This window comes from Hydra viridissima, unplaced genomic scaffold (genome assembly GCF_058129835.1).
Source record: "Hydra viridissima isolate aposymbiotic clone 2 unplaced genomic scaffold, HvirCarnegie_v1 scaffold_16, whole genome shotgun sequence".
In the NCBI taxonomy this organism is placed as follows: Eukaryota; Metazoa; Cnidaria; class Hydrozoa; order Anthoathecata; family Hydridae; genus Hydra; species Hydra viridissima.
Window position 1 is genome coordinate 2,097,116 of NW_028324315.1, and position 14,368 is coordinate 2,111,483.

Below are 14,368 nucleotides of genomic sequence, written 5' to 3' on the forward strand. Positions count from 1 at the left end.
CAATCGAGCAATCATCAAGTTCCTCGTTAAATTCGTATTTTATTCGACCTCCAATAGATACAGTTATTAAAAAAAACTACGACACAAACCATAAATCGTGCAGTGCTTAGATTTACAATTGAAGATGGAAGATCATTTGAGACAACTTCTGGATCTGGCTTTATTAACCTGTGCTCGGTGCTTACTCAAGGGCAATATCATCCACCACACCCGACCACTTTATCTCGAAGTTTAGGTGATATGGTCGATGATTTATATGTTAACTTCCAACAAAGTATAAAAAGTCAGTTTATCTCCAAACCTAGCATCACTTTTGATCACTTTAAAGCCGACAATGGCGATAACTTTCTTGTTTCTACTCGTCACTTTATTTCATCCACTTGGGTTTTAGAATCATGCTGTTTATCAGTTGTAAATCTGGAAGTAATAAATGCTTGTCACAAAGGTACTTCCACTGAAGAAATTTTAAGAAACGTGCTGTCAAAATTTGACTTGACTTCAGATAATATTTTCCGAGCTACAACCGGTACCACTCCTAGTATGCCATTCACGCTTAAACTTCTTGGAATTGATTGGCTAGGCTGTTGTGCTCATAAACTCTAACTTTGTGTGAAATCAGCCATACACAACCAACCAATTCTTGTTACATTAATTAGCAATTCTCATAAATAGTAGGATTTTTTCACTCATCATCAGTTGGACAGACAGCTCTCAAAAAGTCAGATTTCTCAAGGAAAACCTGAGTCAAATCCTCCAATGGATGTGGAAACGCGCTTTAACAGCACTTCTAACTTATTGGAATGAATTTAAAAAAATCATGGTTCTATTGAAATAGCTCTAGTTGAGTGTTCACAAAAAAAAACTGTGTGAAAGTGCCACCGACTTGTCTAACTGAAACACAAGTGCAATTATTAACAACAGTCACTCCTATTTTAAATGCAGTATCTGAAGCCACTACTATACTAAGTGCGGAAAAAAAGGTAAGCATTAATTTAGTTTATCCGTGCATTACAACTTTGAAAAATTATCTTCGCTTAATGGATAAAAGAGGGATAGGAAAATTTGTTGACGATCTTAGTATGCAGTTGGAAATGAGGTTTGATTTAAGTGAAGACGTTTTTCTTATCGCTACTTTCTTAGACCCTCGATTTAAATCAGAAATGTTTACTGGTAGAGATACAAATCGTAAAATCTTATCTAATGACATCTGAAAAAAAACACGATTTAAATATTACTATGATTCCCGCTGAAATTCAACTCGAAGTAGAAAATTTGTAATCTGAAGCAGGAATTTTTGATAAAATGTTTGAACATATCACTAAAAATAGTACTCTACCAGAGAAAAGAACTTTAGATCAGCAATTAAATTTTGAAACTGCTGCATACATCGAAGAGAAAACGTTGGGACGTTCAGATTGTTCTATTCTCTACTGGAAAAACAAACGTAACATTTTCCCTTTATTATCAAAAGTTGCAACTGATTTTCTTGCTGTTCAAGCTACAAATTGTTCGTCTGAAAGAGTTAACTCTGTGGGAGGAGGAGTGATCGACAGTAAACGCAATAGTCTTTCCTAGCAAAATGCGGAACGGTTAATTTGGGCTAGAAGTAACAAAAAGAGTTTGTTCAAATAACATTCAAATTTTGTAATATTTTGTACTGTATACATAAAAATAAAGATAAAAAACTTAAATTTCTTTCAGCTAGTGATTCAATTCATGATTCAATATATATAGATGTTTACTTATATATATATATATATATATATATATATATATATATATATATATATATATATATATATATATATATATATATATATATATATATAATATAAGTAAACATCTAACACATTTTATCGATATTATAACAAAGTCATAAAAATGACCTGCTGTTTGGTTTATTTCAGTTTCATCATCACTGTCATGTCAGTAGTCATCATCACTGTCATGTCAGTAATCATCACTGTCATGTTCAGACATTTCAATGCCCTTGCAATTAACTTTAACTAATTTATGATGGCCAGTTTTTATATAATTCATCCAAGTTCTTTGCACTTCGTTCTACATATGCCCCTTCAGATCAAAACACTCTGTAATTTTTAACCAATTAGTTGGAACAACAGCATCTACGATTTCTTTGTTTTTTTCGAAAAGAGAAATAAAAGAATACGACATTTTGATTTGAAATCCTAAGTACTTATATAAATATACATATTATATAAATAAACATAAGGTACTAAAATTTTCTTTCTAAAACAAAATACAGTTAAAAATTGTCTTTTAAATTGCATTGAAATTAGGTTTACTGGCCATCAGTCTGATCCACCATGTGCTTTACATAACCTTGCATATATCAGCCTTTGTCAACTTTCAAAAGTTTTCCAAAGTATTTTTTAAAAATTAACGAAGGAGAAGCTGGATGAAAGAATGAAATTGAGCAAAACCTTATTGTGAGATTTAACACAATTATTTACAGTGATCAATTATTGGTAAAAAAAAAAGATTAATTAGTATTAAGTATTATCATTTCCTACTTTTGCAATGAAACAATCCGCTTAATACTATGATCTCATTCCCTATATTGCATTTTGAAGAGTGCTTGATATTTATTTTTAATTGTCCTATGAGAAACAAGGATTAAATAATTGTCAATGTTAATCCAGCACCTTGTATTTTATACACAATATAATGTAGTTATAATATAATGAAAAAAAAATGTTAACGGAATTCAAGGATGAAATTTAAAAAATTTCTCTCTTATATTTGTATAGATTTTATTTAGACCCACCACCAATTAAAACTTCAAGGTTAACTAAAGACAAATAATTGATGAAAAACATTTGGATTTTGCAACTTTTCCTTGAACTTTCAAATCTTGTCTTGTTTTTTATTATCATTAAATTGTTTAAAAATGAAAATTTCACAAAACTTGTGGTGCTAATTGAAAAATTAACACCTTAGATGTATGTATGAATGCATGAATGCATGTATGTATGTATGTATGTATGTATGTATGTATGTATGTATGTATGTATGTATGTATGTATGTATGTATGTATGTATGTATGTATGTATGTATGTATGTATGTATGTATGTATGTATGTATGTATGTATGTATGTATGTATGTATGTATGTATGTATGTATGTATGTATGTATGTATGTATGTATGTATGTATGTATGTATGTATGTATGTATGTATGTATGTATGTATGTATGTATGTATGTATGTATGTATGTATGTATGTATGTACCTGCAACATATACCAAGTATATTACACAGAAAATGAATCATAAAAATTAGAAAAGATTCAGTGAAACATTAAATTCATTTTCAAGTAAAAACCAAAAACAGAAGCATAAACATAGCAACAAGAGAACTGGTTTAACATATTTTCATGTGAAACTTTCAAATTTTACATGAAAATATGTAACAGACGACGCCAAACGCATAATGAAAGGAATTTTGTCTTCTGGTCATACCTTTATTTCCACCCTCCGGGTGATTTTTGTTATAATTTTCACTTAGGTTTATAAAGTTTTTAATTCAAAACTTTTTTATTACGTGATAAGATCTTTTGCTTTATTTTAAAATTTGCCGGTTGGACAAATCCATCTCTTTGTAAACAATTATTTTTGGATCTCATTAAATGCCCTTCCAGGTGGCGCTGTAATAGTTAAACAGCAAATCTTAACAAAGATAGAACAAGTAAATCTACATGGAACTTACAAAAATTTCATTGACTGCTGCTCTAAGTAAGGGTATATATTTTTTTATCGTTCTTATCGTTTTTTTTTCGGTATTTATTTTCATTCAGTCTGCATGAACAGCTGTCAAACCAACCTAAAGTAGTGCAATATTGCCAACACTTGTCGGCCACTAACGTAACGGGAAAAAATTGAATGTTCAGTAAAAATTGTTTCGTTATATTGTATCATATATTAAACAAGTCTATATCAATATACATATATATATCGTATATAATTACAAATTTCAAATAAAAAAAAAAATTCTAAAGAATAAATGAAAAAACTTTTTCACGTTTCATATTTCAAAAGATAATTTCTATTTAATAATTTATATTTCAAAAGATAATTTATTTCTACAATTACTAAATTATTGCCATATAATATATATTAGTTTTTTATGTGGGTGAAGAGGAAATATTTAAAATCATATTTAACAATCGTTTTTTTAGGTTTTAGTTATATATTTTCAATATTTTACATATCAGTTGTCGAGAGAGCAAATGTAATATATCGGTGAGTCGAATCCACGAGGCGAAAAGCCCAAACTGGTTGTTTGATGCGGAAATAAAATTGATTAGCACTTCAGTCTTATGTTGCGGACTCCATCCATCGATTGACGATCGGCAATCGATGGATGGAGTCCAAAATACAAGACGAAAGTTGGTAAAAAACTTAATATGAGGATTTTTCTTGTTCTTAGGCAAAATATTTATCAATAATTAAAAATTCATTAGGCTTAAATCCTGCTTTAAGAAACTTTTCAATGAAATATTTCTCATGGGAAAATTCGTCAGCAGCTTTTCTATTGTCTATAACAATATTCCAATCTCGTTTAATCATTGATCTTTTCAAGTCATCTGTTATCGACGCTTGCGCTTCAAAGAAGCATTCCATGAACATCTTTCGATCATCTGAAGAAAAAAATCTTAATAATAATCTTAAAAAATAATTTTAACAACTATCTACAACAATATTTATTTTGATAAACTAAAATTTTTACAAATCCCAGTTCGAGTTTAATAAATATAAAATGGATATTATTTTAGGCATCGATGAGAACAAAATAATCGAAAAAGTTCTTAAAAAAATAGACTCATTTTATTTTTTCTTTATACGTATTTATTTAACAAATATGTAAACCTATGAAAACAGGGAAATTTGATAAATGCCTTGAAAGATGTTTACATTTAATAATTTAAAATTTTTCTATTATTTTAACAATCTATTTAGATACATAAATCTAAGCACCAGTGTTTGGTTTTTTAATTTTAAACAAATTTACAGAATAGCATAAGGTATCACAGCTTTTTTTTCTGGGATCTTATACCCTTCTGTCTAAATATATAAATTATTTTAAACACAATTTATTTCAAATAATTGATGCAGAAATTTATGCTTTATTCATAACTATTCATTAAAAACCAAAAAACCAAATGTCAATTCTTAAATAAATCTGTTGTTAACTTGTTAAACCTGTTAGCTTTCTTTAAACCACTCGAAACAGCTTGACATTAAATAATCAGAGTAAAAAGATTGAGTAGCGAATTTTCTAGAACGTTAATAAAAGTTGTCTGCTGTATGTCCAAATAAATTTAATATTTTTTTAACATAATGTTAATTTTTTTTTACTTAAAAAATAAAAAATTTTTTAAACCTTTAATTAAAAAAATTTTTTTTGCGTTAGTTACTGTTTTTTATTCATTAACAATCAAAATCTCATTATTATCATTCATTAAATAAACATCATTGATTTACACTAAAATTGATCCTTTTCTTTTAGGCTAAAAATTATTTTAAATTCAAGTTTTTTATTGTTGTACAAAGAAACTTGGTGATCTTTCAACTAATCTGGAAAAATGACTTGAAAACTTTTAGCAAACAAATTTAGCAATAAATATAGATTTTAGATATTCTAACACAATAATTGGTAAACATAAACGTTTGATACAAAACTGATTTTTTTTATAGAAAGTATTTTGCACAAAGTAACAATTCACAATGAAGGTTTTGAAAGAGCTGTGTGGGTGAATGCAGCATAAGACAAAATACGAGTTTCTATGACTAATCTCTGCCACCTATTCTCTAGGTGATACTTTGATACTGAAAAAGTCTTTAGAAAAATACACAACTACTTTGAAAGAGAAAAGATGCTTTACATCTTTGACAACATTGATCATGCATAAACATATTTGAGAAATCTGTGTCATATATAAAAAAAAAAAACACATTTACTTTAGTAGTGTCACAACAGAAATAGTGGTCTGCCAATACTCATCAAATGCAAATTGCACCAATTAACAGTGCTACTAACACATATCTATCATATTTTGAGTTGCTTATTAATATTTATGTTTTTATCAATAAACTTAGAACTTTGTTATTTAAAAAATGTTACTATATTAATTTTATTCAGAGTCATTGTTTAAATATTTTTACTAAACTGACATTTTACAACTTGCTAAACTGACACTTAGTGAGACATGCTAAAAAGATAAAACATGCCACACCTTTTTAAAAGTAACTGGCAGTAACAGCTTTACATTTGAAATTTACAGAATTTTCTGTATATGAATTACAAATAATGACAAAAAAAAAAAAAAAAAAAAAGCCTTCACATAATCAATACTTTGTACAGAGCCAACATACAAAACTTCTAAAAAACAAATTTAGGTAAAAGTAACAAACTACTTACTATCTAAAGTATCTGCTTCAATCTGATCTAAAGAAAAAAACAAACAAAAAAAAAACAGAACATAAATACACACAAAGAATTATTGTACTGACTTGCTAAACAAATTTTGCATACCACAGATTTCTCTAAGCCAAAAATCTTTTGTGTGGAAAGGTTCTTGTAACTGGCTGATTACACTCACAAAATTTCTTCCATTAGCATTAAGTAATCCACATGCAACAGGTAAACAACTGCGTAACCTCTCATGTTTAAGTAACTTTAGGGGATTTTTGTAAAAGTATAAATGAAGAGAAGCACAGAATTTCATTAAAAACAAATGAACAAACTGGTACTGTTGACTAATGTTGAACTTTACAATAAATCCGAATGGTTCACACCCATTATCATCAAGAATGGTGGCTAGTTCAGCTTCAGAAACAAATGTCCTTCCTTCATCTAACATATTGAATGCAGCACTACAAACATTTAAAATATGATGCTTCTTTCTCTTTATAAATCCATATAACGGTTCAGCTGTTTTGTTGATTTGCTGTACAAAATGTATGAAGATCAATGTTTGTAGTTCAGTCATGGTTTTCAAAGAATAACCATCAAAGCATAAAGAAAGTGTTGAGGATATAGCCTTTGTGTAAAATGGAATAGACAACAAAGCCTTTGCAAAAGATGAGCTACTGATAATTTTCTGTAAATCACTTCTCAATGTTTTACTCATTAAATTACTTTCATAGTATTTTATCATACTAAGTTTGCTGAAGCCCAAAATCTGTATATGTAAAATATCTTCATGCCCTTTAACTAAACTCTGATATTTCATTATAGATTCAACTCTTCCTCCAAGAATACACTTTATATTTTTTGTACTGAGGACATGCATTAATGTTGATACAATGGGCAAGTTACTAGAACCTCTAGATATGCAACTATATAGATGTTCTAAGTGAATAAATTCTTCCAAACCATCTATTATAAACATTACAGTCTTTTTAGAAGACATTATGTCATGTCCCTTCAGAATATTTTTGTAAAACTTGTTAATCATTTCTTGTGGATTTGAAACATGGCTAAACTTATTCAACTTTTTAAACTCAAAGTACAAAACTAAATCTACATTTTTCCAAAGTAAACCTTTTGCCCAACAAAAAACACACTTTTGAAGAAAAGATGTTTTCCCAATACCAGCAATGCCAGAAAGCAAAACCAGTTGTGGTTGTACTAAAAACACTTCTTCAAACCCAATTATGACATTACTAACATCATTAAGCTTTTTTACAAAGTAATCCAATTCATCAAATGTTACACAACTTGAAGAAGTCAATACATCATCTGCATTAATATAAGTTAAGTCAACATTACTCGTCATGAGGTTAATACCAGTGTTCACTTGCTCAATATACTGTGAGTCACCATAAGATCTTGTGTAATAAGATTTGAGTAGGCCACTTGCTTCTAAAAACAAAATAAAATTAAAACGACACCTTGCCTAATTATAAAAAATTTTTTTAAAAGAATCTTAATGAACTAAGAGCTAATTTAAATTAACCAGCTGATGATTGAACCAATACAAAACTTTTCACAACTTTATAAAGTCATCAGCCAATAAAGTGACCAGCTAATGACTTTAGAAAGTTGTGAAAAGTTTTTAATTGATTAAAGTACCAAAGAGAAAGAACAGAAGACATTCATGGAACTCATGGAACTATTTGTGAAATAGAGCTCGAAACATAAAGCACTTTGAACCCCAATACAATATAATTATAATATAATACATTTATAATACATTTAGTGATTTAAAAAAACCTGTCAATAGTTTTCATTGTTTACTTACAAAGTAAAGGGAAAAAATTAACAAAGAAAATATATACTCTAGTACTAATGACCAACTCAACAGTTCAGTTATTTTTCAGCAGAAAAAAAAAAAAAGACTTCACCAAGTGTCTGAATATGTCAAAGCTTTAGTTTTTGACATTCAAACATTTTTTTTGCTCACCAGTCTAGTAGAATCTTGCTTAAGCCAGGAAAATCTGGCCTTGCATTCTATATAAAATTGAAGAAGTTAAAGTAAAATTAAATAGTAAAATTCATATGGTTGATTGCACCTAGAGCACCTATTTGTTTTATTTTTAAATATATTTAAAAATCAAAGAAAATAAATAAAAAATTCAAAACAGTAAAAACGAAAATCAGAATGAATTTTTACAATCCAAAGCATAAAATTTTAAACTTTATAAAAAAAATTCACTATTATTCTTAAAATAATTTAAACAAGATTGTACAATGTAAATAGTAATATTCTTAAGTTTTTATTTATATATCAAATAATTAAAACGAAAAAAGAATTTAACAAATGTTAATTTATAAAAATAAATAAATAATAATAATAATAAAATACTGATTACTTACGCAAGAACTTTACTTCACTTAAAATATCTAACTTCCCAATAGCTACCAAAGCATTTTCAATCATAATCATATAATTTGATGGATTCCTTTTAGTGAGCTCTTCAAGAAATGAATCCATTTTTAATTCATCACTTTTATCATCAAGATCAATATAGCCTACAATATATTGACTTAAACAAGTGGCTTGAGCAAATTCCTTCCATTCTGATGCAAGATTAATTAACACACTTTTCACTCTATTGTTCATCTTGTCACAACCAAAAGTTACTCAAGAGTACTATTTCCAATTATTGCACACCTTATCTCATTAAAAATTTACTTATGTACCAATAAAAATTCTAAATGAATAAACAAAATTTAACAGACATATAAAACAGTTTTTTTGCACTCAACTTTTAAAAAGCAGTTTGATTTTTGCGCCCTATTTTTTAATAGCTGATCATTAAAAACTGTCATTCAAAACAAAGAAAACGTATGAAACAATACTTTCAGACCAACTCAACAAATTCAAAGTGAATCTTAAAAAATCAAAAAAACTCATAAAACGCCTGTTCAACACCAATGCCTGCCAACTTCCAATAAAATAGTGTAATTTTAGGCACAAAGCATTATGGAATGTCTTGTGTGACCAAATAATCTTAAATCTCAATTTAACGAAATATTTAAACTTATGCATTAATCATACTTTAACATACTTTTGTAATGATATAAAAAGATATATTTGTAACATAGCTTTAGCATAAAATTTTTCAATCACATACCAGTTTATTTGTTTCTTATTAGTTTAAATGTATATTCCCTATTTAGATATTAAATAGCTGATGATACTAAGAAAAAAAAAAGAAAACTTTTTTTAAGAGATTTTTTTGAAAAATAACATAGAAATAAAATTAAGCATGGATGATACGAGCCAACCTTTTTTACATGTCTTGTTTCGTGGTGCCATATCTCAATTATAAAACCTTATAAAATAAGATGTTCTTGTATAAACAAAGTTTCTAATTAGACTTTCTTTCAAATGTAATCATAATCTTTATGATTACATGTAAAATTGCAATCACTTTTTATTATTTCAATAATTTGTTGTATAATATTTCTTTTGTTTAACAAAACTTTCATTTGCATTAGAAAAACAGTTTCCATTTCTTGAAGCAAGTTTTGTAAAAAAGAATCAGTATTAAATGAATTACTTTCACTTGATGTTAAACTTGAATATATTTTTAACAAATTTGAACTTTCTTTATCAAATAATCAGCAACTGATTTCAAAACTTCTTTAACTGAGTGTGAGAAAACTAAATCAGTTGAAACATTTGGTAATACACAAGGTTGTAATTTTTTTAAATAATGCAAATGGCTGTTTGAAAATCACTTGTTCATTTGCAGAGATTTGGTACTCAAATACTATGTTGGTAATTGAGTCAATTGCAGCTGCAGCAGAGAGGTCTGACTCTGGGAACAATTACTATTAGAGTTAGATTGTTCTATTGAAAGGAGTTGTAACACATTTTGATAAGCTGATTTGAATTGCATTGCATTGCTGTTGGTCTGTCATTCCAACTTCCTTCACTTCGTGTTAATGCAAAGACATTCTCTACACAGTCCTGGTTTAATTGAGCTGTGCAAACATAAAAGAAATTAGTATGTACATAGAAGAAGTCGGCGCTACTGCAGTTTCTCCCCCCCCCCCCCCCCTTTTTTTTTTATCATTGATTATGATAGAGAATTTTATGATGATTCAGAAAAGAATTTGAGAATGCAGACAAACTGATGAATAATTACCATTGTATCGTACGCTGGTTTTTTTATTAAAAAAAAAATGGTTTGAAGGTTACTATTTCTAAATTTTACATGTGATAAAACAACAATCAACTAAGTTTCAAAAGTTCTTCTTTTAGGAAAAAAAAACTGTTGATTTCTTTTTTAAAAATTATTACAAAAGTACATTACTTGCAATATAGCTTATTCTCTAATAAATCAAAAAACGGCTATTTTCATTGCCACAAAAACTTGCGCAAGATAAACATACTTTAACAACTTTTTTAACGTAAAAACCATGCTATTAATGTATTGCTTTTGTCAGCAAAAAGATCATTAACTTATTATTTTCAAAATGGCGAATATTAGGGTTTTTAGTGGGATTTTTTACAACTTTGACTTCGAATTAGAGCACTTTCCGTTGATTTTCAGGCCTATGTTTTTATATTTTTCTGAATCATCATAAAATTCTCTATCAGAATCAATCATAAAAAAAAAGGGGGGGGGGGGGGGGGGGAGAAACTACAGTAGCGCCGAAGAAGTCAGTATGTCAAACAAAATATACATAATTTTAATAAAAAAGGCTGTAGATAAAATATTTTCAGGCAATAGTTTGACAGAAGCATATACATTCAAAGCAGTAGCAACAAGTTGACTACTAAATATTTGTACTATCCTAGCTTAATTGGTTGAAGACATGGAATTATTACTACAAAAATAAGTAATTGGTTGTTTCCATTTTGTTAATAACCCACAGAGCATCAATACAAGAATTTGGTTCACTGATTTGCTATGATATTGAATTCCAATGACCTTGTCATTGTTTTTGTCAAAATCGAGATGTTGCTTTAAAGACATTTCATCAAAACAACGCCACAGCTCCGTTCCAATTTTTTCTGTCTACTCTCATTTTTTTGTAGAGTCATAACTTTATTGGAAAATCCAGGTTCTAGGCTTCTAAAAGATTTTTCAAGAAATATTAAAATCGTGCTTCAAGCAGATAATGGAAAAACTCTTCTAAGCATTTTGAAAGCTTATGGACTGCGATACATAATCCTCAAACCTAAAAGTTTATCTTTAACAGCCCAACGGTCTTTCCACGCTTGTTTACACAATTGATGGTTGAACAAAAGGATGACATATTTAACATTATTATAAGTATATCTGTAAAATTATTTTATATAATTATATATACAAAAAGTAAACGACAGTGTTTCATAAAATATCATGTTTAGATTGTGGTCCCGCAAGACATCCCACAATCCAATAATTTTATTGAATACACAGACAGGTACACTTAAATTGAATTTTTTGAATACACAGACAGGTACACTTAAATATATGGATTTTTAGCCGAGTTGGCAGGTATTGTTCAACACGAAGCGTATTTAAAAAGTTGAAAAATTTTTTAACTGAACTTTTTTTTTCATCGCTGTTTGTATGTTAAACCGCTGTTTGAATGTTAAAATATTAAGTTTCATTTACCAGCTATTGAAATAGTTGTTAAGAAATTAATGGAAATTTATTTTCCTGACATGAAGTTAGAGTGAACAAATTTTCGTTTTTATTTATTTAATATATTCATTTAATATATTTATAAGCGACCCAAATAAAAGAAATTGTAACACCCTAGACCTAAACTTTGAATGCCCTTTCAGATACCTTCCGGATACCCTCTAGGTTACCCAACGGACGCCCTCCCGTACTCCGAGCATTTAACAAAGAATTTAACAAGTATTTTGAGCCTATTTTTTTTTTTTTTTTTTTTTTTTTTTTTTTCAAAAGAAACCACATATTAAATCTAATTTATTTTGATTCGTTAAAACAAATTGTACTATCGTATAGCCTTAATGCCAATACACAAACACACTGTGCACACACTTTCCTTGCTGAAAAATTTGAAATAACTTCTTGAAAAGATACTTTATTGGCTGAATTAGATTTAATGAAAAAGATTATTAAATGACCATTTGCTCCATGACCCTTGTGGAACTTAAATAGCCAGCTTGCTGAGTGATCTCTTGCCCTCAGACGAGGTAACGGGGAACGTCATAAAGATTCGAAGTGAAATACACACTAGGGGAAAAATTGAATGCAGTACCTTCGCATAAACTTTGCTTTAAAATTCAGGAGGCTTTCTGTTTACACTTGTTTTATTTTCCAATAAACTGTACTGCAGCTGAGCAGAATGTAGAGTTTTTGAATATTTCTAAAGTTGGATTTCACAGGAGCTCTTATTATTCAATAAACGCGTACTCCACATAAATTCAAACTGTAAGCAGAGGAAGAAATGAAAATTGTTTTTAGATTTTTTGTCTAATCAAAGTCTAATCTCTGTATCAGCACAAGAAAAAAGCGGGACCTGGCTCAGCCCATTTAACCATGACATTAACCATTAACAGATGGTCAAAGATGTAGTTAAATATTTTGAAAAGTCTTTACACGGCTCAATACTTTTTGATCATATGTTTAACCGTTAAGCTATGTCTAAATTTAACCTGAAAAATTAAAAAACTTGCCACCTCAGCCATTTACAAACATATTCCCATCCGTTATCACATAGTCAAACATATTCCCATCCGTTATCACATAGTCAAACATATTCCCATCCGTTATCACATAGTCAAACTAGCGGCTAATTGTTTACTGAGGACAGCCTCTTTCGACCATCATGCCCAACCATCAACATGATAAAACTTCAATTATTTGTAAAAACCATTGAGCAACTATTAAGCTACGGTAAAAAAATTGAACTACTGTAAAAATTAAAAGTCAAAAGCTATTGGTATTAAAAATATATTTCACGATCAACACTTTTGTAAAAATTAAAGTTAAAAATTTGAGGAATTTTAAAAACCCATTATTTGTACAACTTTAATGGAATGTGTAATGTTGAATCGTTAAATGTTAAAATGTTAAATGTTAAAAGCGTGGAATGTTAAATCTTTATTGTTGATCCATTAATTGGTTTCCAATTTCACGAAAAGATAGTTTTACTTAAAAGAAAGACTTTGTAATATATTTTTTTTTCGATGTTTTTTCTATTCTATAGACATCTTGTTCAATCTTTTGCATTTCAGCTTCGTAAAATGTTCTAGCAATTTCTTCATCTTTAATCTTAAATGTAATCGAACATACTTTAAAAACTTCATAAGTCCTTTTCGAAAATGAAATTATTTTTTTGAAACGATTGGTTTTGATTTTGGTTGAGATATTTCAAAGTTTTCTGGGTAAAGATTTTTCTACTGTATATATTCATTTGTCTTGATACAAGCTTCAACAGGCGATATCTTTATAGAAGAATGAATAGTTATATTATATTTAACTAGATCATCCAAAACGCTTATGTCTACATGAGTTGAATTGACTGTAAATTATTTCCACATTTTCTCTTTCATTGCAAGATTCTATCTTTCTACTATACTAGACTTTCCTTCATTTTTTTGTAAAGAAATGTTCAACAAGACATTGAACATATTTTTGAACTTTTTATCGACCGATGTTTTAGTTGACTTTCTTCCATTAAACAAAGTTTTAAATGATTTTGCCGCAGTCTTAACAATTTTGTATTTTAGGAGAATCAACCAGGCATATTTGAAAAAATTATTAATAACTGCCAACAAGTATTTTATACGTTTGTTAAATTTGGAGAATGCATTTCACTGAGATCAGCAGCCCAAAATTTCTTCTACACCATTAGCAATGACCTTTCTTTTAACAGATTTTCTTTTCACGTGCCCATACGATTCATACGATTCATACGATTCA

At 28.6% G+C, this 14,368-nt stretch overlaps 1 protein-coding gene across 1 annotated transcript; it reads right to left on the reverse strand.

Annotated features, from left to right (window-relative positions):
• Positions 1 to 4,046: 4,046 nt before the first annotated feature.
• Positions 4,047 to 10,508, reverse strand: LOC149877296 (NACHT, LRR and PYD domains-containing protein 9-like). The gene is made up of 4 exons (XM_090073462.1): positions 8,844 to 10,508; positions 6,558 to 7,889; positions 6,444 to 6,470; positions 4,047 to 4,662 (listed from the first exon to the last, which is right to left on the reverse strand). The coding sequence occupies exons 1-4, from the start codon at positions 9,088 to 9,090 to the stop codon at positions 4,448 to 4,450; spliced, it is 1,821 nt and encodes a 606-aa protein (XP_089929588.1). The 5' UTR covers positions 9,091 to 10,508; the 3' UTR covers positions 4,047 to 4,447.
• Positions 10,509 to 14,368: the final 3,860 nt, after the last annotated feature.